This window comes from Somniosus microcephalus, chromosome 23 (assembly GCF_052327205.1).
Source record: "Somniosus microcephalus isolate GS21.2 chromosome 23, FLI_Smic_1.0, whole genome shotgun sequence".
NCBI lineage: Eukaryota > Metazoa > Chordata > Chondrichthyes > Squaliformes > Somniosidae > Somniosus > Somniosus microcephalus.
This window is the reverse complement of record NC_141009.1, coordinates 26,057,927-26,085,150: the sequence shown is the minus strand read 5'-3', so window position 1 is coordinate 26,085,150 and position 27,224 is coordinate 26,057,927. Positions and strand designations below refer to the sequence as shown.

Genomic DNA, 27,224 nt, shown 5'->3' with positions numbered 1-27,224 from the left:
TGGATCATCCACTCGGCACTTCTGGCTGAAGATGGTTGCAAACACTTCAGCCTCATCTTTTGCACTCACATGCTAGGCTCCACCATCATGGAGGATGGGGATATTCATAGAGCCTCCTCCTCCAGTCAGCTGTTTAGTGGTCCACCACCATTCATGACTGGATGTGGCAGGACTGCAGAGCCTTGATCTGATCCGTTAATTGTGGGATCATTTAGCCCTGTCTATAGCATACTGCTTTTGCTTTTTAGCATGCACGTAGTCCTGTGTTGCAACTTACCCAGGTTGGCACCTCATTTTTAGGTACACCTGGTGCACAGGGTTGGTCCCCTGGCTTGATGGTAATGGTAGAGTGAGGGATATGCCAGGCCATGAGGTTACAGATTGTGGTGGAATACAATTCTGCTGCTGCTGATGGCCCACAGCGCCTCATGGATGCCCAGTTTTGAGCTGCTAGATCTGTTGAGTCTATCCCATTTAGCACGGTGGTAGTGCCACACAACACGATGGAGGGTGTCCTCAGTGTGAAGACAGGACTTAGTCACCACAATGACTGTGCGGTGGTCACTGCTGCCAATATGGTCATGGACAGATGCATGTGCGACAGGTAGATTGGTGAGGACGTGGTCAAGTAGGTTTTTCCCCTCGTGTTGGTTCTCACCACCTGTCACAGGCCCAGACTGGCAGCTATGTCCTTCAGGACTCGGCCAGTAGTGGTGCTACCGAGCCACTCTTGGTGGTGGACATTGAAGTCCCCACCCAAAGTACATTCTGTGCCCTTGTTGCCCTCACTGCTTCTTCCAAGTGGTGTTCAACATGGAGGAGTACTGATTCATCAGCTGAGGGAGGGCGGTAGATGGTAATCAGCTGGATTGACCTGAAGCCATGAGACTTCATGGGGTTTAGAGTCAATGTTGAGGACTCCCAGGGCCACTCCTTCTCGACTGTGCTGCCACCCCTGGTGGGACAGGACATACCACCCAGCGATGGCGATAGGGGAGTTTAGGACATTGTGTAAAACAGGAAAGATTAATAAACTAGGACAATCTTAATTTTGTAACGAAGCCATACATTCCAGCTTGCACCGCCGCAGTTCTAACTCCAGCCCAATATGCATTCTTCCCATTCCCTCTGCCCTGTGTGGCAGAACTTTCAGCCAGCCATTCTATTACACACTCGGGAGTTCTCCTCACCTTAAAAAGCCCCAAAGGGTCTTAAGTTTCAGCCGCCGACCTTGAACGCCTGTCCATATCTCCTTCTCCCCCCAACCCCTTTTTTGTTAAGTGTCTTGGCTTGTTTTGCTATGTTAAAGGCACTATACAATGGCAAGTAATAATAAAGCATAGGTTAGATGCAGTGTAATCTCCCTCCACATGTCCATGTGTCTCACATGTAAATTTTGAAATTTTACAATTTCCATTACTGGATCCTGCTGGCTGAAGTAGGATGGCATAAGCAGTGATGCAACTACAACCAGTACTAAGCGAAGACTGACTGTTACGGGTACTGAATGGTATTGGTTTGGATAGGCACATTTCATCCATCTGGGCTGGGTTTAACAAAAATCAATAAGACTACAACAGAACATGATGGACTAAAAAATCAATTTGGCTGTATTACAATTTGACAGTCTAAATTCTGTTTATTCTTCCATTACATAAAATGAGTTTTTCCACATGCAAGATCTGCCAACCTAATTTAAGTAAATTTCTCAAACATGGGCAATTCATAATAATCTTGGAACCAAGTACAGAGCAGAATTTTGCAATTCTTTATTTCTGGCAGTGACTAATAGCTTACATTTAAATTCTTATTCTGTGACGAGATTTGTCTCACAGGAACTGAACCGAAGTCCAGATGGCCTGAAAAGTGACCAACTTAACAACGGATCTTCCTGTGAAATCTCGAGTTAGTATCAGCATGTCAACTTCACTTTAAAGCGCAAATGTATCTTATGACCAAAGGATTAAAAACTACAATAGACTTGAATTACAATGATCAATTTTTTCAAGTGCACATTTCATCTTAAAGACTGATTAATATAGACTCAGATATTGTGATCAAAGTATGCGGTTCCACTTAAATATCCTTTGATCTCAAAAGTATCTTAATATTCTAAATTGTGGAGTTACCAGATGACACTGTTGAATGCACCAATGCACTAATGTATATTCAACATCTGCTCTGCTCATTCACCCTTTAGAATGCACTCATGTTTAAAGTGCCCAGTGAGAAGAGCACTTGCTGAATCTACAGTAACCTGCTGGCATACTCCACTCACCAGAGAGAACTCTAAGCTTCACTTAGAAGTTGTCTTCTTCTCAGCTAGTGGTACAGTACCTCTAAACATTTCAATTATATCAGCAGAGAATATTTTACAACCAGATCATCAAACCAGCTGTGAAGGGCTTTCCAGTGCTGAAATAGGCTGTTAAAAAAGGTATAGTACTACTCCTGCGAATAATGCAACGGATGTCTACTGATTATGAAACAAATGGAACCACAATTCTTTTGCAGGGGTGGGCAGGGAAATTTGAAGAACAGGCAAAGGAATCGATCATTTGGTGTCCATCACTGCTATTAAACTGATTAAGAATGCAAACGAGTTCAATTTGGGATTATCTAAATTTGTGTCTCTTCCTCAAAAATATAGCCTCCACTTGGTAGCTTCCCTGACAAATGGAACAGTATTCAGCAGAAAAAACCCACCAGCTTAGGTTATTCTTGCCAAACCAGGAGTTCAGTTCAGTTTCACTACTGTGGAGCCCCCTAGTGTTACCAAGTCTTTTGTGCAAGGGGTGCTAATTTCCTTACATCCAATTTTAATAGAATACATCCCAAGTACTTTACAAAATTTCTCAACATAAACATATCTACTTACAGCTGCTACTGTGAGCATGTCGAAGACTTTGGTACAGTACCGCCAAGCATTAGCATTTCCATACTTTGTTTGGCACTCATCTGTTAAAGCAAACCATGTTTAGTCTTGTTGAACATTCAAAATACTGGAATTTGACAAAACATTGATAAAGAAATCTTGGGTTTCTTTCCCCCCCAGCAGAGAAGCTAGTTTCTCCAAAACTTAAAAAAACCCCACTCAACTTTAAACTATTTACTAATTACCATAGAACCCGTAGACTTGAGTAATCTGTCTGCTTTCATGATTTCCTCGGAGGAGTGTGATGCGATCAGGCCATTTCGCCTTCAATGCAAGGAGGTAGGTGAAAGTTTCAAGACTGTAATACCCTCTGTCCACAAAGTCACCCTGTTAAAGTGGCAACGAGGTTAGTATTACAGGCACTTCATAAAAAGAGAGCAGGTAAATAGGACTATTCCTGCAATCAATAGTCAAGCAGTGCATCTGTACAATCTTTAAACAATGCACACAAATTTAAACTTTAAAAATCTTAGTACAATATGTAGTTTGAATAATCATTTTTCATGTTTAGGTGCACATTTAACAGCCCTTTTGTGTCATATAATATGAACAAGTTCTCTTGTTTTTGTAATGTGGTGTCTCAAAAAACCACCTGATCAATTTTAGACACAAATGCAAGATCAACCACCAAGGCCAGAGAGCCATTTTCTAAACTTTACAACTGAACTCATTTTTGAAAAAAAAAAAAAAGGGTTTTAAAACTCCAAGGAATTCACGGCACAATAACTTAAACACATACTTACCATAAAAATATAATTAGTGTCAGGAACCTGACCTCCAGTTCTAAACAGCTCACCCAGGTCATAAAACTGCAAAAGCATTTAAAAATGTGTTTGTCAATATTGAGTTGAACATTTTGTACATTCTAAACATGAAGTCTATTGCAAAAGAAGGGAAATAAACCAATAGTTGTACATTAAACATTAGTTCGGAATAGCCCCATTACTCCAACATGCATATCCTGCACATCACAAACTACTGCACCCAAATTACTAACTGCGCTAACACAAATATGTTAGCTTTTCACATGATGCAATCTGTAGGATTTCTATAAAACTCCTTCTCCAGGATACTAGTAAGCTTTTAGATGTAGATAATAGAATTAGATGCTCACAGCAGTAACCCCAATGGCTGCCAAGAACATTCAAACATTTACTCCCGTTGAAATTCTAGTTCAAGTACATCTAGCAATATCATTGGTGCTGCGGAATAAGGGGGAAATGATTTAGAGTAACCGCTTTGTTTCATGGGTTATACACTGGACTCTGGTAACCCTGCTCAAATCCAGCTCAGACTCACAGGGTATAAAGGGATGTTCCTTAGGGAAAAATGTCACACTGATGCACTGGAGGACTTCTTGTGGAATACACAGTACCCAAAAAATAGAAAATATTTCATTACCAAGCACCAATATCCCCACCTTGATGAACAGAAAACACCTTTAGGTCATACAAAAACCAAAATGAACCCAACTTTAAACAAATCTGCACCAACCATTAGTCACCGATGTGACATGATAAGCCACTATTTGCAGCTCTGAAGTAAACACCTGACTGCAGCCTAACTTGCGTTAAAGTGGGAAATTCTAAATTGGCATTTAAGAAACAAATTCAAAGGATAACTAAAAATTAAGCAGCTATACATTTCTGAAATCAGTTATGGTCAGCCTGGTGTAGCTACCCTTCAAGGAACAATTGATTAAATCACAAATCAATTAAAATAAACTCACTTGTCCATGTATGTCCCCACAGACAGTAACTGGTGTAGACACTGGCTGAACATTAGACTCTTCCAAAAGCAAGTCACATACATAGTCACACAGTCGCTAAAAGAGAAAATAAATTACTTCAAGCAATAAAATTAAAACCACCAAATTTCTAACTAGTCAAATACACAGGCTCTGGAAAATAGGTCAATAATTATTCAATATAATTATGGTTAAATGGATTACACAAACAGCTGTGCTGGAGTCTTTTATGGAAGTTAATTGTTAGTCTGCCTATCCCCATCAAGTGTCCTGCTTACAGATAAAAGTTACAAAACTAGTACATATTTTCTTCAGAATGACATAACTGCAATTCTTGACTCTTGCATAGTTAACACCACTGCCCTTATCAATGTAAATATTAAAGAGCATTTCTTGACTTAGTAAAACATCTACAACAGGGCTGGTTTATGAACTGTGGTCTCTCATAGCACCCCAACCTCATTTACAAGGACTCACCAAACGCCCTTTTGAAAACACAAGATTACATTTTAAGACATCTACATTTCTCTCCACAGCAGGAAATCTTCCAGTCCTCTGCAGGAAATCTTCCAGTCCTCTGCTAGTACCACAGAGATTGCAGTGACTGTGACCTGGAGTGACTCCTCTAGTCTCCCCACCCCCCCTTCAATTACCACATTGGAGCATACCAAAGTACAGAATGCAATACAATACAAACACAAATAAAGCAGCTGAATGGAAATTAAGCGGTTTTAAAAATAAAAAACTTTCCTAACCTTCATTCTGTCTAAATATAGAGGTCACTTTGATCAGAAAGTCGTCAAAGGAATCCATTTTGTGCACCAGTAATGTATGCACTAAAATCAACATCCCAACATTAACAAATTATTCAAGAATTGCCTTATAATTAATCTGCCTTCCTTCACCAAAATAAACCCTTTAGTTTTCCAACATTTATAATCTCAGTGGAATGGATAACAATCAGACCTTTTAACAAAGGAAAGAGGAAAAAGCTCCAAACCCAACAATGTCCCTGAAACTCTCGTGGATGGCTACTTGGCATGAAAGTGCTAGGTGTCATTAAGGAAAAACACCACTTAGCATGCCGCTCAGCTATACAGAACAGAAAGGTCCCAGATTCAATCCCTTGTCGGTTTTAAATTGCTGATCTCAGCTTGGGATGTAGGAAGGGTCACTGCCATTTTTCAGTGCCAAGCTAAGTAGGGAGCAAAGTTATGCTGCTTGAGGCTCAATTGCTATTCTGTAACTCCTGCTGCAAATGATTGACTAATGCCAGGTGAGGAGGGATCTGGTGTGGTTGTATTGGCGCCACTCAAAGCAATTTAGAAGCCTGCTGACACTTACTGAACCCATCCTCAGCACAAGTCACTGCCTTTAGGGCAAGGCAAGAAAAAGTAAACAAATGAAAAAATAAGGTGCATTGAATTCACTATCATTCTTGATTACAAGTTATTTGTAAGGTCAATGCATTCTGCAGTTACTCCCAGTCTCAAAATACATGACATGCAAGAGTACCAAAGAGAGCAGACAGGTTTTTTGGGGGGGGGGGGGGGGGGGGGAAATAGCAAGGAGGAATGTTTGAATAAACAAACAAAACAGCCTAGATACAAAGCAGCAAAGACAAAAATTAATTAATTAGCACAAAGCATCTATTGTTAATTATTGAAAATATTTAGTTTGATTAGCCTACAAGACAATATAAAAAAATATTCTTCTGCACAGAAATGTAACCAACTACCAGAACTGCAAGGTGAACCACTTCACTTCCTCCCCTTGCCTGTATTCCCCTGGATTTAAAGCAGAACAAGCAAATATCTAATTGAGAAAATAGCCATTATTGCTCCTATGTAAAAGGAAGTTACCAGCTAGAGACAAAATGCAAAATTGTTTCACATTACTAACAAGCAGTTGGACAACATGCAAAAATGAATCAGTAGTGCAATCCATAATCACCATGGGTGTTAAATTGCAACTGACATATTTCCTTGTGTGCAGCAAGGAAGTGCTCCACAATACATGTAGGAGTTGTGCTCAATGTTAGCCTGTAGCAAACCTCACTTTAAAAATGAAGATACTTGCATTTAAAACTGGAAATTTGACTTTGAAAGTATAAAATGTACTAAATTCAAATAAGGTAATTGAACTGTAATACACAACATTCCTCAGCATTTCTCTATTCACTTATACTCAAGTAGAGAAACCCCTTTTCTACCTTTACGTACTTATTTACCTGGCCTCATTTTTTGGCTAGTGTTTACACTAGTGCAAATAAGGATCACAATTATGATTTGTAGATACTCAGATTCCAATCACGTCTTAACAGGAATTGTTGTGTATGTACCTTTAAGAGAATAACTGGTCTCAGGCTGCAGTACCGGCAGTGACCACCCCTGTATAAAAGGCGCTAGAGAGCCTCTGTTTGTTAGTTTCACTATTGACTTCCACCAGTAAAGACTTGTTTGTTTTCACTCCTGCTGGTCCGTGTCTCAATCATTCACGGACTTAACACTGGCGACGAGTAAGAAACGTACCTGCAACTCGGCAGCACCTCAGACGACGTTGCTGAAGGTTGGAGCCAGAAGAAAAAAAAGAGCCCAAAGAAACTCGGGAAACGGGCGTCGACCGTCAATCATCGGTTTGAAAACTTGCAGGAGAGACTGTCCAGAGCCAGGCTGGGTTCCTTGGTCTGTGGTTTCCCAGCTAATCGGGCTGGTGGCAGGTAGTGCTCTGATCCTTCCCGGGCTGCGGCGGGCTGAAGCTCGATCGGGTGGCTTTTCAACGGGGCCGGGCAGCGAGTCGGGAAGCAAAGAGAGGGTGGAGCACACAGGGCGCTGCCGGTGCTTCGAAGCCGGGCAGCGTTCGGACCTAAGAAGAGGGAGGGAAGTGTCCCAGAGGGTCCGCTCCACGACGGGAAAAATAATAAAAGAAAAAGAATCAATATTTAACGCGCAAGAAACCGTGGAAAGCAGCGCTAGCAACAGCGGGAAAGAAGGTAAAGCGCAGGAGGCGCCATTTTAGATTTGCAAGATGCCGAAGACTGGCTGTATCACTGCTTTTGATAATACAATAGAGGACTGGACCACGTATGTGGAAAGAGTCGAGGTATATTTCGAGGCAAACGAAATAGCGGAAGGGAAAAAGGCATCGATATTGCTAAACTTAATGGGCGCTAGAACGTACGGCCTATTGCGGGACCTGATTACTCCAGCCAAACCGAAGGCGAAGAGTTTTAACGAAATTGTTGCTGTCCTACAGGAGCACTTAAACCCTGCACCGCTGTTGATAGCAGAAAGATTTAAATTCCACAGGAGAACTCAGCACAAAGATGAGAGCAATGCTGAGTATCTTACAGAACTACGCAAGCTATCAAAGCACTGCCAGTTCGGAGCAGGACTGGCAGATACCCTACAGGACAAATTTGTCTGTGGACTCCTGAGTGAAGGAACACAGAAGAAGTTACTCGCAGAAAAAGAGCTGACGCTAGATAAGGCTCTCAGCGTGGCAGTATCGTATGAAGCAGCAGCCAGGGGAGCTGCAGAAATTCAACAAAAACTACAGGAATACGGCACCCACGAAATGACACGGGGATTTGCAAAATGTTATCGCTGCGGCAGAACTAACCATGACCAGAAGGACTGCTGGTCCAAAGACAAAATATGCAGACAATGCGGGAAGATTGGACACATTGCACGAGTTTGTAGGTCTGGGAAGAAGACCAGCGACAACAAAAAGGCTACTAAGGAACCGTACAAGAAAGTACAAAAGATGACGGACAGTAGTTCCGAAGACCAGATGAGCGATAGTGAATCCGGAAACAGGAGACTAAGCTGTCTCAAACTTCACAATGTAATCGCAAAAGAGGATCACCGAACCATTTGGGTCACCCTCACGATAGCAGGGTCCCAAGTTAAAATGGAATTGGATACAGGATCAGCGCTAACCGTCATGAATCGACAAGACTATGAGCGGCTATTTTCACACAAACCCTTGAGAGAGACATCCATCGTCTTGACGTATACGGGGCAAAAAGTATACCCCAGAGGAAAAATAAGGGTGCCTGTCGAATACAACGGCAAGAAGATACGGAAATTGTATCTCTACATACTGCCAAATGGTGGACCACCGTTATTGGGACGGGAATGGATCAGGAAGATAAACTTAGATTGGCATTCCATTCATGCAATGACGGTGGACGGTAAAAAAGATGAAGACGTCACTCCTGGACGATTGTGAACAATCTTAGCTAACGCCAAAGAGGTATTTCAACAAGAACTGGGCACGCTTAAAGGCGTAACCGCCTCGATAAAAAAAAGAGAATGCAGTTCCCAAGTTTTTCAAAGCGAGACCGGTACCATATGCAATTCGCCCAGCCGTCGAGGCAGAGCTGGAGAATCTGGAGAAGGCAGGCGTGTTGTCTAAGGTCGACTGGGCGACACCCATCGTTCCTGTCATGAAGAAAACGTTAAGCAATAAGTCCGGAGAGCCAAGGAAGATTCGCATCTGTGGGGATTTCAAGGTGACGATGAACCCTGTCCTTCACACAGTACAATATCCTCTTCCAAGGATAGAAGACATCTTCGCCTCACTGTCTGGAGGGAAGCGTTTTACAAAAATTGACCTAGCACAAGCATATTTGCAGATTGAGGTTGAAGAGTCCTCTAGGAAGTATCTCATGATAAACACCCAAAGGTCTTTACCAGTATCATCGATTGGTATTCGGAGTAGCATCGGCTCCAGCGATATGGCAAAGAGCGATGGAACAAGTCCTGCAAGGGATTCCGGGGACTGTGTTACTTGGACAACATCCTTGTAACAGGTGAAGATGACAGTGAACACCTTAACAACCTAGAACAGGTGCTCACTAGACTACGGGAACATGGGCTGCGAGCCAACCGCCCCAAGTGCGAATTTTTTAAGAAACAGATATCGTATTGTGGCCACGTGATTGATGAAGAGGGGTTACATAAGTCCCCTGACAAAATTGAAGCGGTTGTTAAGGCCCCAGCGCCTGAAAATGTGTCGCAACTGAGGTCATTCCTCGGGTTGGTGAATTACTATCATAAGTTTTTGCCGAATTTGTCGTCAATTCTGCACCCACTGAACGCCCTGCTACAAACGGGGGTAGCATGGAAATGGAACGATGATTGTAAGCGTGCTTTTCAGAAGAGTAAGGACTTAATCACTTCAAGGGAAGTATTGGCTCACTACAACCCAGCACTGCCAATCAGGCTGGCGTGTGATGCGTCTCCCTACGGCATTGGGGCAGTACTGTCACATAAATTCCTTGATGGTTTAGAGGGGCCGATAGCTTTTGTGTCACGCTCGTTAACTTCTGCCGAGCGTAACTACGCCCAGATTGAGAGGCCCTCAGCCTAGTGCGGGGGGTGAAGAAGTTCAATCACTATCTGCACGGTCGAAAATTTACTCTACTAACCGATCATCAACCTCTTGTCTCCATTTTCAACCCTCAGAAGGGCGTACCAATAATGACGGCACAACGGCTGCAGAGATGGTCCCTTTTCCTAGGGGCACACCAATATGACATCGAGTACAAAGGAACTAAACGGCATGGAAATGCTGATGGATTGTCACGCCTACCGTTGCCGACGGTGGAAGAAGACGACCTTGCAGTGGATCCAATGGAGTTATTCCACTCGACCATAGTCGAATGTCTCCCTGTGACGAATGCAAACATAGAAAAGGAAACACGGAATGACCCGACACTATCACGGGTCTATGATTTAACGGTGAAGGGATGGCCAGCACATGGTAAACCACTGCTGCCAGCATTCTCGCCGAGAAGAGAACAGCTGTCAGTGTGCAGAGGAACCTTGATGTGTGGATCCAGAGTAGTAATTCCACCTAAGTTGACGGATAGAGTGCTCAATGAGCTTCATGAGGGTCATCTGGGTGGGGTAAAAATGAAGAACTTAGCCAGAGCGTTTGTGGTGGTGGCCGGGAATCGATAGAGAAATCGAAGAGATGACCAAGAGCTGTGCAGGATGCCAGAAGGTCCAAAACGCCCCACCACAAGCTCCTCTGCATCCATGGGAGTGGCCCTCATCTCCATGGCAAAGGGTGCACATTGATTTTGCTGGTCCCTTCATGGACTTGATGTTTTTAATTGCAGTGGATGCACATTCAAAGTGGCCAGAGGTAATAAAAATGTCCTCAACCACCACGGAAAAAACTATCACAGTTTTACGAACCATATTCGCCAGGAATGGGCTGCCTGAACAGATTTGCTCTGACAATGGACCACAGTTTGTGTCTGAAGAGTTCCGGAGGTTCTTAAAGAACAATGGTGTTAAGCATTACACATCTGCCCCATATCATCCAGCCACTAATGGATTGGCCGAGAGGTTTGTCCAAACATTCAAGAAGGCTATCAAGGCAATGTGTAATGAAGATATACCCCTACAACACAAGGTGGACAACTTCTTGTTTGCCTACCGGAATGCGACACATGCGGTTACCAACCAAACTCCAGCCATGATGTTCTTCAAATCGAAGACTACGATGCCGCTTGGATTTGGTTAAGCCAAACGTCCGAAGAGATGTGGAGAACAGGCAGTTTCAGAATATGAATGAAAGGCCGACCAGGAGTTTTAAGATAGGTCAACCAGTTTTGGCCCGGGACTACCACACTGAGAAATGGCAGCCAGGAACGATTTGTACACGGCAAGGACCTCTCATGTATACAGTGGACGTTGGGGAGAGCATTGTAAGAAGCCATGCTGACCAGATTCTAGAGTCACTGGAAAATGTCAACTCCGCAGCACGATCTGATACACCTGGTAATGAAATTGATGTTCCAATTGCAGCTACCGCAGAACCGGTAATATTGGAAGCAGATGAACCAAACAAAGACATTGATCCCGACGCAACATTGCCAGAAGGACCTGATACCCCAAAGAGGCGTTATCCAGACAGAATCAGGAAGCCTCCTCAAAGACTGAACTTATAATTGCTTAAACTTAACCAATGTATCTAGCAACAGTAATTGTGATTGTAATTCGTTATCGTTTAGTTGTTAAATGAATGTTATGTACTGTTTATCTAAAAAAAGGGGAGGAATTGTTGTGTATGTACCTTTAAGAGAATAACTGGTCTCAGACTGCAGTACCGGCAGTGATCGCCCCTGTATAAAAGGCGCTAGAGAGCCTCTGTGTTAGTTTCACTATTGACTTCCACCAGTAAAGACTTGTTTGTTTTCACTCCTGCTGGTCCGTGTCTCAATCATTCACAGACTTAACAGGACTAATACCAGCATGCCAATAGCCAGCTATATAGTTTGTGGAAAGTCATTTAATGCCTCGATACTATTTGCATCTGTACATCATACCTGAAAATTACAGCACCCCTTTGCTCGGTCAAGCAGCTGAATGCATTCAATGCTAGTGCGCACTATTTCACTTGGGAACCCACATGAAGTGTCTTATACCAATCTGTTACAAAACCTCTTGTGTACAACACATTGCTGTGCATGCCATTCCATATTAACGTCTAGTATAAAGTCAGAGAAAAGCCAATACTAAGAAGTAGATTTTTTTTTTTTTTTTTTTAAATAAACAGTGCATTGCCAGGAAAAGCAGGTCACACCTAAACATGCACAATCACATATGAATAACACTTCAAGTGATGCTGAGTTTCCGAGAGATCATATAACTTGGGCTGTAGAGAGGGCTTTAAACTAACTCGTGTGGGGGGGGGGGGGGGGGGGGGGGGGGGGAGGTTCCTAGAGAGCAAATAATAAAAATGACAACAGAGAAGGTCATCGACTTAGGTAGCAGTGGGGAAATTAAAAACCAGAGCGTGTCAGGAAGGGGCAGAAGGTATGGAGTAAAAGGTAAAGTAATAAAAAGGGCAAAAGCAGGAACTAAGTGTCACAAAACATATTTGAAAGTTCTCTATCTGAATGCACGTAGCATTCGTAACAAAATAGACGAGTTAATGGCACAAATAACTACATATGGGTATGATCTTGTGGCCATTACAGAAACATGGCTGCAGGGTGACAATGCCTGGGAATTAAACATACCAGGTTATTTAACAATCAGGAAGGACAGGCAGGAAGGAAGGGGAGGTGGGGTGGCTATGTTAATAAAGGAAGGAATCACTAATACAGAGAAATGATTAGGTCAAAAGATCAGGATAATGAAACAGTTTGGGTGGAGGTAAGGAATAATAAGGGGAAAAAAACACTAGTGGGCCTAGTCTATAGGCCTCCGAACAGTGGCAATTCTGTTGGACGGAGTATCAATCAGGAAATAGTGGAGGCTTGTAATAAGGGAACATCTATAATTATGGGGGATTTTAACTATCATTAATTGGACAAATCAAATTGGGCAGGGCTGCCTTGAGGATGAGTTCATTGAGTGTATTAGGGATGGGTTTCTTGAGCATATGTAACTGAACCGACCAGGGGGCAAGCAACCTTAGATCTGGTCCTGTGTAACGAGACGGGATTAATTAAAAATGTCCCAGTAAAGGATCCCCTTGGAATGAGTGACCATAACATGGTTGAATTCCATATTCAATTAGAGGGTGAGAAGGTTGGATCTCAAACAAGCGTGCTAAGCTTGAATAAAGGAGACTATGAAGGTATGAGAGCGGAATTGAGTAGAGTGGATTGGGAAAATAGATTAAAGGGTAAGACAATACATGATCAGTGGTGTACATTTAAGGAGTTATTTTACAACTTCCAAAAAATATATATTCCACTGAGAAGAAAAGGGTGTAAAAGAAGACAGCCATCCGTGGCGAAGTAAAGAAATTAAGGATAGTATTCGACTAAAAACCAAGGGCATATAAGGTAGCCAAATCTAGTGGGAGGATAGAGGATTGGGAAAACTTTAAAAGACAGCAAAAAATAACAAAAAGATTGATTAAGAAAGGGAAGATAGATTATGAAAGTAAATCAGCAAAAAATATAAAAAGATACTAAGAGTTTTTATAGTTATATAAGAAAAAAGGTGGCTAAAGTAAATGTTGGTCCCTTAGAGGATGAGACCGGGAAATTAATGGTGGGAAACATGGAGATGGCAAAAACACTGAATGAATATTTTATCAGTCTTTACAGTAGAAGACACTAAGAATATCCCAACACTGGACAAACAGGGGGCTAAGGGGGGAGGAGCTAAACACGATCAAAATCACTAAGGAAGGGGTACTCGGTAAAATAATGGGACTCAAGGCGGATAAATCACCTGGACCTGATGGCTTACATCCTAGGGTCTTGAGGGAAGTGGCGGTAGGGATTGTGGATGCATTGGTAATAATTTTCCAAAACTCCCTGGACTCGGCAAAGGTCCCGGCAGACTGGAAAACTGCTAATGTAACACCCTTATTTAAAAAAGGGCGGTAGACAGAAGGCTGAAAACTATAGACCGGTTAGCCTAACATCTGTGGTAGGTAAAATTTTGGAGTCCATTATTAAGGAGACAGTAACAGGACATTTGGATAATCATAATTTAATAGGACAAAGTCAGCATGGTTTTATGAAGGGGAAGTCATGTTTGACAAATTTGCTGGAGTTCTTTGAGGAAGTAACATATAGGGTGGATAAAGGGGAACCAGTGGATGTAGTGTATTTAGACTTCCAAAAGGCATTTGACAAGGTGCCACACAAAAGGTTATTGCTTAAGATAAAAAAATCACAGGATTGGGGGGTAATATTCTGGCATGGATAGAGGATTGGCTATCTAATAGAAGGCAGAGAGTTGGGATAAATGGTTCATTCTCAGATTGGCAACCAGTAACTAGTGGTGTTCCACAGGGGTCAGTGCTGGGTCCCCAACTCTTTACAATCTATATTAACGATTTGGAGGAGGGGACAGAGTGTAACATATCAAAGTTTGCAGATGATACTAAGATGGGAGGGAAAGTAGTGAGTGAGGAGGACATAAAAAACCTGCAAGGGGACATCGACAGGCTAAGTAAGTGGGCAGAGATTTGGCAGATGGAATACAATACTGGAAAGTGTGAGGTTATGCACTTTGGCAGGAAAAATCGTAGAGCAAGTTATTATCTTAATGGCAAGAAACTGGAAAGTACTGAAGTACAGGTAGACTACCCTTTATCCGAACTTCCGAAAACCGAAACCCTCTAAAAACCGAAGGTTTTTTCGGTCAGCGCAAGTCGTGCGCACGACATAACCAGAGTGGCGCACGACTTACGCTGAGCAGAGGGTCAGCGTAAGTCGTGCGCACGACCCCCCGCCGACTTACTTTGAGCAGAGGGTCAGCGTAAGTCGTGCGCACGACCCCCCCCCCCCCTGCAGAACCACCTGACTCTCTTCCAAAGGCTCGAAAGCAACAAGAGCTCTGAGCCCGCGGCGGTGCCGGCCCGTTCCGACCGAGCACGACGACCTGTTGGTGGAAATGCGGAACTTCATTGCATTCCAGGCTAGCAGCGACGGACAAGCCACGACTGCGGACCCCCGCCGACGCTGACCCCCCCCCCCCCCCACCACCTTCTGAAATCCGAAATTTTCCGAAAACCGAAACACGGCTGGTCCCGAGGTTTTCGGATAAGGGATAGTCTACCTGTACAAAGGGATCTGGGGGTCCGAGTGCACGAAACTCAAAAGGTTAGTATGCAGGTGCAGCAAGTGATTAAGAAGGCCAATGGAATGTTGGCTTTCATTGCTAGGGGGATAGAATATAAAAATAGGGAGGTATTGCTTCAGTTGTACAAGGTATTGGTGAGACCGCACCTGGAATACTGCATACAGTTTTGGTGTCCATATTTAAGGACATACTTGCTCTCGAGTCAGTACAAAGAAGGTTCACTCGGTTAATCCCGGGGATGGACATATATGAGGAGAGGTTGAGTAGATTGGGACTCTACTCATTGGAGTTCAGAAGAATGAGAGGCGATCTTATTGAAACATAAGATTGTGAAGGGGTTGGATCGGGTGGATGCGGGGAGGATGTTCCCGATGATGGGTGAAACTAGAACTAGGGGGCATAGGCTTAGAATAAGGGGCTGCTCTTTCAAAACTGAGATGAGGAGGAACTACTTCACTCGGAGGGTGGTAGGTCCATGGAATATGCTGCCCCAAAAAGCTGTAGAAGCTACATCATTACATAAATTTAAAACAGAAATAGACAGTTTCCTAGAAGTAAAGGGAATTAAGGGTTACGGAGAGCAGGCAGGAATTTGGACACAAGTCTAGGTTTGGATCAGTCATGGCCCTGTGGGTAGCGGAGCGGGCCCAGGGGCCGTGTCGCCTGATCCTGCTCCTATTTTGTGTGTCTAATTCTGTTAGATTCAGGAGATGGTTCTGTGATAGTGGATTGGCAGTTAGGATCTGATCAGCCATGATCTTATTGAATGGCGGAGCAGGCTCGAGGGGCCGATTGGCCTACTCCTGCTTCTTATGTTCTTATGTCTATAGCTATAGCAGTTAGCACAAGTGAAGCAATTTAACAAGCCCCTGGATGAATAGCAAAAAGCACAGGAAGCATCCAACTTTTCTACAATTCTCCCGAGCCTGGTTGTGTCCCCACAGCCTTGAATTCAAGCTGTCCATTATGCAGAATTTAGACATCTAACTTTGTATCTTTAAGTAGGAATTCAGTAGGTTTGCACTTTTTCTGCCCATAGCTTTTACAACATATGTCGTGACTGTCTACATTCTAACCAGCTCTCAGTTTCCAACAAAAGCTTCACTGTACAATTTACGACCAACATAAGCAGCAAACCAAAATGAAAGCTTTCTACACCTTGTGGGGACTGCAGGTTGGTCACTTGCATCATTTTAAGTAAACTGCACAATCGTCTCAGCAGCAATCCAGGGCAGAGGAAAAAGGAAAAGCATTGCTCACACTGCAGTGGTTTTTTAAAAATTACGAACATGCAAAAAATGACACAAGACCAACTGGTCATCAGGCCGTTCCCATGCAGGCATGGTGAAATTTCTGCACACTGCCCCCATCATCCCTTCTCCCCCCAAACCCTCCCATTGCTACAATCTCCTGGACAGACAACACCAGAGGAAGAAACTTATGCCATTTTCTTTTAAATAATTCATTCTCGGGATGTGGGCATCATTGGCATTTATTACCCTATTGATACATGCAGAGTGGCTTGCTAGGTCACTACACAGACGGCAATTAAGAGTCAACCACATTGGTGAGAGACTAGAGTCACATATAAGTCAGACTGGAAAAAGATGGCATGTTTCCCTCCCCACTGGATTTTTACCAAAAAAAACTTCATTGTCACTTTATACCAGTTTTTTTTTCAGATTCATATTCGCAAACTACCATGACAGGATTTGAACTCACGTACTCTGGATTATTAATCCAGGCATCTGCATTACTAGTCCAGTAACATCACTGGTACAGAAGTGTAGTGGTTATCGATCTAGTGGCCTCCTCATCCTCCAGAATGCAAGGGACCAAAACTAGACAATATTCTCTATGTGGCCTGACTACAGCCTTATTTGGAGGAATATTAGCACTTCTCATTTTATGGTTAATGTTCTTGCAAACATCCCAACAGCCTTTTTGCTTTTACAATTGCCTGTGGCACTGGTCGTGGACCTTCAATTACACTTTTAACGCCAAGTACTTCCCCCACTCAGAAGCCTTAAGCACGCAATCATGCTCAAAATATACAAACCATAACAAGCGGTTAGTGAACACAGCCTGGGCCCATGATCGCACTTTGGCCTTTAACTCATTGGCATTTAAATAAACATAAAATAATATGCACAGGGGTAACAGTCTTTCAGCATCTACCCTGTCAAGCCTCTCATTGAAATGTATCAGATTCTGAGATCACCTCTCATTCTTCTAAATTCCAGAGAGTATAGGCCCATTCTACTCAATCTCTCCTCAGATTAATTCCTGGGATGAGAGGGCTGTCCTAAGACAGACTTGTGTTTCTACAGCACCTTGCATGACCACCGGATTTGTTAACGGAAGGTCGTGCCTGACAAACTTGATTGGTTTTTTCAGGTGGTTTTTTCAGGTGGTAACAAGGAGGGTAGATGAGGGTAGTGTACATGGACTTTAGCAAGGCTTTTGAGAAGGTTCCACAAGGCAGACTGGTCACAAAGTTAAAAGCCCATGGGATCCAGGGCGAAGTGTCATGTTGGATTCAAAAGTGGGTCGGAGACAGGAAGCAGAGGGTAATGGTTGATGGGTGTTTCTGTGACTGGAAGGTTGTTTCCAGTGGGGTTCCGCAGGGCTCAGTACTAGGTCCCTTTGTGGTATATATCAATGATCCGGACTTGAATATAGGGGGTATGATTAAGAAGTTTGCAGTGATACTAAAACTGGCTGTGTGGTTGATACTGAAGAAGGAAGCTGTAGACACAGAAACATAGAAGATAGGAGCAGGAGTAGGCCATTCGGCCCCTCGAGCCTGCTCTGCCATTCAATCTGATCATGGCTGATCATCCAAATTCAGTACGCTGTCCCTGCTTTCTCACCATATCCCTTTAGCCTTAAGAAATATATCTAACTCCTTCTTGAATATATTTAATGAATTGGCCTCAGCTGCCTTCTGTGGTAGAGAATTCCACATGTTCACCACTCTCTGGGTGAAGAAATTCCTCATTTCAGTCCTAAATGGCTTACTCCTTATCCTTAGACTGTGACCCCTGGTTCTGGACTCCCCAGCCATCGGGAACACCCTTCCTGCATCTAGTCTGTCTAGTCCTGTCAGAATTTTATAAGTTTCAATGAGATCCCCCTCATTCTTCTAAACTCCAGCGAGTATAAGCCCAATCGACCCAATCTCTCTTCATACATCATTCCTGCCATCCCAGGTATCAGTCTGGTGAATCTTCGCTGCACTCCCTCCATGGCAAGAACATCCTTCCTCAGATAAGGCGACCAAAACTGCACACAATACTCAAGGTGTGGTCTCACCAAGGCCCTGTACAACTGCAGCAAGACATCATAGCGAGAGGATTCAAGTACAAGAACAAGGAAGGCCAACATACCATTTGCCTTCTTAACCGCCTGCTGCACCTGCATGCTTACCTTTAGCGACTGGTGCACAAGGACACCCAGGTCTCGTTGCACTTCCCCTTCTCCCAATCTATTGCCGTTCAGATAGTAATCTGCCTTCCTGTTTTTGCCACCAAAGTGGATAACCTCGCATTTATCCACATTATACTGCATCTGCCATATCGCCCAAATCATACTGGAATTTCTCTGCATCCTCCTCACAGAACACACGTCCACCCAGCTTTGCGTCGTCTGCAAACTTGGAGATATTACATCTAGTTCCCTCATCTAGATCATTTATATTGTGAATAGCTGGGGTCCTTGCACGGATCCCTGCGGTACCCCACTAGTCACTGCCTGCCACTCGGAAAAAGACCGGTTTATTCCAACTCTTTGCTTCCTGTCTACCAACCAGTTCTCTATCCAAGTCAGTACCTTACCCCCAATCCCATATGCTTTAACTTTGCACGCTAATCTCTGCAGGAAGATATCAATAAATTGATATCAGGAGTAGAGAATCTTAGCTATGAGGAAAGACTGGGTCTGTTTTCCTTGGAACAGAGGAGGCTGAGGGGAGACTTTATTGAAGTGTATAATCTACCAGCAGGAAGATATCAATAAATTGGTCAGGTGGGCAGAACAGTGGCAAATGGAATTCAATACGGAGACGTGTGAGGTAATGCATTTGGGGAGGGCCAACAAGGAAAGGGAATACACATTACACTACTTGGTGTCCTACCATTTAGAGGAACAAAGGGACCTTGGAGTGCTTGTCCACAGATCCCTGAAGGTAGCAGGCCAGGTAGATAAGGTGGTTAAGGTGGCATACGGAATGCTTGCCTTTATTAGCCGTGGCATAGAATACAAGAGGTGGGGGTGGGGGTTATGCTTCAACTGTATAAAACACTAGTTGGGCCTCAGCTGGAGCACTGCGTGCAGTTCTGGCCACATTACAGGAAAGATGTGATTGCAATAGAGAGGGTACAGGGGAGATTTACAGGATGTTGCCAGGAGTAGAGAATCTTAGCTACGAGGACAGACTGGATCTGTTTTCCTTGGAACAGAGGAGGCCGAGGGGAGACTTTATTGAGGTGTATAACATTTTGAGGGGCATAGATAAAGTGGATAGAGAGGACCTAGTTTCCTTAGCAGAGGTGTCAAAAACCAGGGGGCACAGATTTAAGTAATTGGTGGAAGGTTGAGAGGAGATTTGAGGGGAAATTTCTTCACCCAGAAGGTTTGAGGTCTGGAACTCACTGCCTGAAAGGGTGGTAGAGGCAGGAACCCAAACCACATTTAAAAAGTACTTGGATGTGCACTTGGGATGCTCTAACCTGCAGGGCTACAGACCAAGAGCTGGGAAGTGGGATTAGGCTGGATATCTCTGTTGGCCAGCACGAACACGATGGGCCGAAATGGCCTCCTTCTGTGCTGTAACTTTCTATGATTCTATGAAAGCTTTACAGCCAATGAAGTAGTTTTGAAGTGTAGTCACTGTTGTATTGTGGGGAATCTAGTGAGCCTTCCTTGCACCCCCTTGAAGCCAAGTATATCCTTCCTTAAGTATGGCACCCAAACCTGTACACAGTACTCCAGGTGTAGTCTCACCAAAGCCCTATACAATTGCAGCAAGACTGCCTTACTCTTGTATTTCAAATCCCTTGCAATAAAAGGCTTTGGAGAGGGTACAGAAAAGATTTACTAGAATGGTTCCAGGGATGAGGGATTACAGTTGCGTGGATAGACTGGAGAAGCTGAGGTTGTTCTCCTTGGAGCAGAGATGGCCAAGAGGAGATTTGATAATCTAAACCCTTCATGATTTTAAACTGAGTAAATAAAGAGAAACCGCTTCCAAAGGTTGAAGGGTCGATAACCAGAGGACACAGATTTAAGACGATTAGCAAAAGAACCAGAAGCAACGTGAGGAACAACATTTTTTATGCAGTGAGTGGGTAGGATTTGGAATGCACTGCCTGATAGGGTGGTGGAAACAGATTCAAGTGGTTTTCAAAAAGGAATTGGATAAATACTTAAAGAAAAAACTGCAGGGATATGGGGAAAGTGCCAAGAATGGGACTTGCTGGATTGCTCTTCGAATGAGCTGGTGCAGACTCGATGGGCCGCGTGGCCTCCTTCTGTGTTGTACTATTCTATGATTAACCACTAGCTACATGTGGCTAATTGGGAATCCAGAAGTGCCTAATTGTATTTTTGATTAGTAAATAGAGTGTAATAGACAGTGTCATTGAGCATTTGACCTCAATACTCATTTCACATGGCCAAAAAAGGTGACTCAACCGTGGCTAACAAGGGAAATTAGGGATAGCATAAGATCCAAGGAGAGGACATAAATTGGAAAGAAAAAGCAATAATCCTGAGGATTGGGAGCAATTTAGGATTCAACAAAGGAGGACAAAGGGATTAATTAAGAGGGGGACAAATAAAGTATGAGATTAAGCTTGCATGGAACATAATAACTGAGTGCAAAAGCTTTTGTTATAGATATGTGAAGAGAAAAAGATTGGTGAAGTCATGCATAGGTCCCTTGCAGTCAGAATCAGGGGAATTTATAATGGGGAACAAAGAAATGGCATACCAACTAAATACATATTTTGGTTCTGTCTTCACAAAGGAGGACACAAATAACCTCCCAGAGATGCCGGGGGGACATAGGGTCTGATGAAAGGGAGGAACTGAAAGAAATCAGTATTTGTAGGGAAATGGTGCTAGGGAAATTGACAGGATTGAAGGCCGATAAATCCCCAGGGCCTGATAATCTACATCCTAGGGTATTTAAGGAAGTGGCCCTAGAAATAGTAGATGCATTGCTGATCATCTTCCAACATTTGATGGAATCTGGAACAGTACCCATGGATTGGAAGGTAGCAGAGCAAAAACGGGGAATTACAGACCGGTAAGCCTGACATCGGTAGTGGGGAAAATGCTAGAGTCCATTATAAAAGATGTAATAGCAGGGCACTTGGAAAACAGTGACAGGATCGGACAAAGTCAACATGGATTCACAAAAGGTAAATCGTGCTTGACTAATCTACTGGAATTTTTTTGAGGATGTAACTGGTAAAATAGATAAGGGAGAACCAGTGGATGTGGTGTATCTGGACTTTCAGAAGGCCTTCGATAAGTTTCTGCATAAGAGATTAGCGTGTAAAGTTAAGGCACATGGGATTGGGGGCAAGGTATTGACTTGGATAGAGAACTGGTTGGCAGACAGGAAGCTAAGAGTTGGAATAAACAGGTCTTTTTCCGAGTGGCAGGCAGTGACTAGTGGGGTACTGCAGGGATCGGTCCTTGGACCCCAGCTATTCACACTATATATTAATGATCTAGACAAGGGAACTAGATGTAATATCTCCAAATTTGCAGACAACACAAAGCTGGGTGGGCGTGTGTGCCGTGAGGAGGATGTCGAGAAACTCCAGGATGATTTGGACATGTTGGGTGATTGGGCAGAAACATGGCAGATGCAATATAATGTGGATAAATGTGAGGTTGTCCACTTCAGTGGCAAAAAACAGGAAGGCAGATTATCTAAATGGCAATAGATTGGGAGAAGAGCAACGAGACCTGGGTGTCCTTGTGCACCAGTCGCTGAAGGTAAGAATGCAGGTGCAGCAGGCGGTTAAGAAGGCAAATGGTATGTTGGCCTTCGTAGCAAGAGGGTTTGAGTACAGGAACAAGGATATCTTGCTGCAGTTGTACAGGGCCTTGGTGAGACCACACCTTGAGTATTGTGTGCAGTTTTGGTCGCCTTATCCGAGGAAGGATGTTCTTGCCATGGAGGGAGTTCAGTGAAGATTCACCAGGCTGATACCTGGGATGGCAGGAATGACGTATGAGGAGGAGAGATTGGATCGATTGGGCTTGTACTCGCTGGAATTTAGAAAAAAAAAGTGACCTCATTGAAACTTATAAAATTCTGACAGGACTGGACAGACTAGATGCAGGAAGGATGTTCCCAATGGTCGGGGAGTCCAGAACCAGGGGACACAGTCCAAGGATAACGGGTAGGCCATTTAGGACAGAAGTGAGGAGGAATTACTTCACAAAGAGTGGTGAACCTGTGGAACTCTCTACCACAGAAGGCGGTGGAGGCCAGTTCATTAAATATATTCAAGAAGGAGTTGGATATATTTCTTAAGGCTAAAGGGATCAAGGGGTATGGGGAGAAAGCAGGGACCGGGTACTTAATTTGGATTATCAGCCATGATCGAATTGAATGGCGGAGCGGGCTCGAGGGGCCAAATGGCCTACGCCTGCTCCTATCTTTCTATGTATAGCCTGCTCTCTGGCTTGCTCCAGAACATGCTGTTCAAAGAAACTATCCCGAAAACATTCTATGAACTCCTCATCTAGGCTACATTTGCCCATCTGATTGTTCCAGTCTATATGTAGATTAAAATCCCCCATGATTATTGCCATACCTGTCTGACAAGCTCCCATTATTTCTTCCTTTATACTCCATCCTACTGTGTGGTTACTGTTAGGGGGCCTATACACCACTCCCACAAGTGACTTCTTGCCAGTGTCATTTTTTATCTTTACAGGTGCAGCAAGCAATTAGGAAAACAAATGGTATGTTAGTCTTTATTGCAAATGGATTGGAATACAAGAGTAAAGAAGTCTTACTGCAATTATATAGGGCCTTGGTGAGACCACACCTGGAGTACTGTGTACAGTTTTGGTCTCCTTACCTAGGGAAGGATGTGCTTGCCTTGAAGGAGTGCAGCAAATGTTCACCAGACTGATTCTTGGGATGGGGGGATTGTCCTTTGAGGAGTCTAGGCCTATATTCCCAGGAATTTTGAAGAATGAGAGGCGATGTCATTGAAACATACAAAATTCTTACAGGGCTTGACAGGGTAGATGCTGGGAGACTGTTTCCCCTGGCTGGGGAGTCTAGAACCAGGGGGTCAGTGTCTCGGAATAGGGGGTCAGCCATTTAGGACTGAGATGAGGAGAAATTTCTTCACTCAGAGGGTTGTGAATCTTTGGAATTCTCTGCCCCAGAGGGCTGTGGAGGCTCAGTCATTGAGTATAATCAAGGCTGAGACAGATAGATTTTTGGGCACATGGGGAAATCGAGCAGGGGGTGGGGGCGGAGGTGAGGTAGAAGATCGGCCATGATCTTATTGAATGGCGGAGCAGGCTCGAAGGGCCGAATGGCCTGCTCCTGCTCCTATTTCTTATGTTAAGAAAGCTGTTTGCTATAGCCTGCTGCACCACGACAAATACACAGAGGATTTCAGATACATGGAGAGGCTGCGATTGTTCTCCTTGGAGCAGAGAAGGTGCAGCGGAGATTTAATAGAGGTGTTCAAAACATGGAGGGTTTTGATAGAGTAAATAGGAGCATGGGAACAGGAGGAGGCCATTCAGCCCCTCCAGCCTGTTCCAACATTCAGTGAGATCATGGCCGATCTGTGTCTTAGCTCCACCCGCCTGCCTTGGCTCCATATCCCTTTGCTCCCTTGTCTAGCAAAAATCTATCACTCTCGGATTTAAAATGATTAATTGAGCTGGCATCGACTGCTTTCTGTGGGAGAGGGTTCCACACTTCTACCACCCTGTGTGTGAAGAAGTGTTTCCCAACTTTTCTCTCCTGAATGGCCTGGCTCTGATTTTGGGGTGATGTCCCCTTGTCCTCGACTGCCCCACCGGCAGAAAAGGTTTCACACAGAATCCCCACAGTGCAGGTAGAGGCCATTTCGGCCCATCGAGCCTGCACCGACACATATCCCACCCTATCCCCGTAACCCCACGTATTTAATCCCCTAACACGAAGGGTCAATTTATCATAGCCAAATCAACCTAACCCGCAAAGCTTTGGACTGTGGAAGGAAACCGGAGCACCCGGAGGAAACCCACGCAGACACAGGGAGAATGTGCAAACTCCACACAGACAGTCGCCCGAGGCTGGATTTGAACCCGGGTCCCTGGCGCTGTGAGGCAACAGTGCTAACCACTATGCCACCGTGCCTAGAGGTTTCTCTCTATCTACTCTACCAATTCCTTTTAAAATCCTCAATCACGCCTTAACCTTCTAGATTCCAGGGAACACAAGCCTAGTTTATGTAATCTCTCCCTCATAATCTAACCCTTGGAGCCCGGGTAACATTCTGGTGAATCTGCGCTGCACTCCTTCCAGGGCCAGTGTATCCTTTCTGGGGTGCGGTGCCCAGAACTGTACACAGTGCTCCTGGGAGTTAATGTGCTTAGGTCCCTGAAGGTGGTGGGACATACTGAGAGAGTGGTTAACAAAGCATATGGGATCTTGGGCTTCATAGGTGGAGGTATCGAGTACAAAAGTAGAGAGAGGTTGTGCTGAACCTTTATAAAGCGCTGGTTAGGCCAAAACTGGAGTATTGCATCCAGTTCTGGTCACCACACTTTGGGAGGGATGTGGAGGCCCTTGAGAGGGTGCAGAGGAGATTTACCAGAATGGTTCTGGGGATGGGGGATCTTGGCTACAAGGACATGTTGGAGAAGCCAGATTTGTTTTTATTAGAGCAAAGGAGGTTGAGGGCTGATTTGATAGAGGTGTACAAGATTATGACGGGTTTGGATAGGCTAGATGGGGAAAGGCTGTGCCCACGAGTTGACGGTACAAGGACTAGGGGACACAGATTTAAGGTTTTGGGCAAGAGATACAGGTTGGATGGGAGGAAAAACTTTTTTACGCAGCGAGTGGTGAGGACCTGGAACTCGCTGCCAACGGAAGTGGTGGAAGCAGAGACACACAATGTTTTCAAGGAGACTTCATAGGCACTGGAGGGAAATAAACTTGCAGGGTCACGAGGATAGAGCAGGGGAATGGGATTGACTGGATTGCTCTACAGAGAGCCGGCACAGACTCGATGGGCTGAATAGCCTCCTTCTGTGCTGTTATGACTCCATGACTAACAGATAAACTTCAACCTTTGTGTGTTTGTTGGCAAAATAAAAAGCAGACTGTGCAAGTGTTTTTTGATGGACGAGTGTTTTATCTCAATTACAGAATGGTGGTAGATGCTAGTTAAATAAAGACACCCGTGCAGTATATGTACCTGTATTGTCTAAGTGTAAACAAGTTGTTTTCCACTCAAATTAGTGCATGTGGCTAAATGGTGCTGCCATAACCATGCCTGTGGCTAATCAGCAACTTCGATTGGGCAATACTGGGTTAGATGCCAGAAAATATTCTATTTTCAATCATCTGGGACAGACCACCCAAAATATCCTGTGGATATTGCTCATCTAAAGTTCTTCACTCAGGAACATGTCAAGTTCCCTTCTAAGAGGTTATGTCCAGTTATAGAGGGAAAGTTGCTAGTTGGCTGTGATTATGAGGAGTTATTATAGACTAACATGGGCTGTTTTTCTAAACTGGCCTCAATTTCTATTACACCTCTTCCAGGAGATTGCATGGTCAGGGAATTAATCACCTTGGGCTGTTTTACTGCGTTAAAAAGGTTATAAAAATGCAAAAATGTAGTTGTTTATACTGGTTTGTGAAACTTTTTTCCAAAACAATACTTAAACCATTTAAATCAATAGCTGTTCAGGGTTTTTTTTTTTTTTTTTAAACTACAGTAATGGCTCATCATAGCATTTTTGAAGAACTCAAAACCGTTCCACACAACTTCGAAAGTTTTCCAGCCCAGTTACAACCAACACGTTAATACAGTCTTTCTTTTGGATTCAACATGCGGTAAAAGCGATCCATCTCGAATCATTTAAAACAAAAGCTAATAGCTCGGATGTGGATCGGAATTAACTGCCTGGTTAAACAGTCAAAAGTGACAAGACAATCTCCCAGCTGAACAAAACACCTGCGAACGATCTGAAAAACCGCGTCCCTTCCACCTTTCGAAAAGGATCCATTCCTTCCGTAACCATTGGGCACCGCAGCAAGTTAATTGTATCGTTGATAAAACACAGATTAATGATTTCGTGTTAGCTTATTGGTACATACCCAGTTTGGACGGGCAAGTTATGCTGGGCCAGTGATCTCCTCCTCCGGGGGGCGGGGGCGACACTTGTGATGTTTTTATTCTGGTAGCATTGGGTTAGCCCAGCGTCACTGCATTGTAATGGTCGGTCCAAAATAGCCCCAAGGGGTCCAGTTCCCCTACATTATATTTATAGATCAAACCCCAGAGTCCCGTGGAACGGAGTATACAAGACCAAAGGCCCCAAACTGCAAAGTTACAACCTACACTTGCAGTCCTGACAGCTCGCACTGCTCCGCGACCGAGGCATCTAACAGATTTAGCAAAACAAGGAGAAGGAATAAAGCTAATAAAAGGATAAAACCAGTCAGCACGTTACCTTCAGGTCATTTTCCGGGAGGTATTTGCACTGCCGAGCTATCTCCACATACTTATCCAGGTCCAGAGGCGCCATTTTGGGACACTGACTGAGCGGGGCCCCGGGCCAATGACGCGTTTCCGGTAGCTAAATGCCGGCCGCCAGTCCCAGTCTCCGGTTGAACCCTTTATCTCCGTCTTTCGACTCCCGCTAACTCTTTCCCGATCGCTTGTTAATGGCCGCTTTCCCTTTTTTAAGATGAACCCGG

At 44.0% G+C, this 27,224-nt stretch overlaps 1 protein-coding gene across 1 annotated transcript in view; it reads right to left on the bottom strand.

The window, feature by feature from the left end:
* ppp6c (protein phosphatase 6, catalytic subunit) overlaps window positions 1–27,195 on the bottom strand; it is a 31,935-nt gene extending 4,740 nt beyond the window's left edge. The window contains exons 1-5 of the mRNA XM_085965641.1: window positions 26,978–27,195; window positions 4,665–4,760; window positions 3,679–3,744; window positions 3,121–3,262; window positions 2,879–2,958 (exon numbers count right to left, since the gene is read on the bottom strand). Of these exons, the coding sequence (XP_085821767.1) occupies window positions 2,879–2,958; window positions 3,121–3,262; window positions 3,679–3,744; window positions 4,665–4,760; window positions 26,978–27,052 (459 nt within the window). The 5' untranslated portion in view covers window positions 27,053–27,195. The remainder of the gene's footprint in view (window positions 1–2,878; window positions 2,959–3,120; window positions 3,263–3,678; window positions 3,745–4,664; window positions 4,761–26,977) is intronic.
* Between the last annotated feature and the right edge of the window lie 29 nt (window positions 27,196–27,224).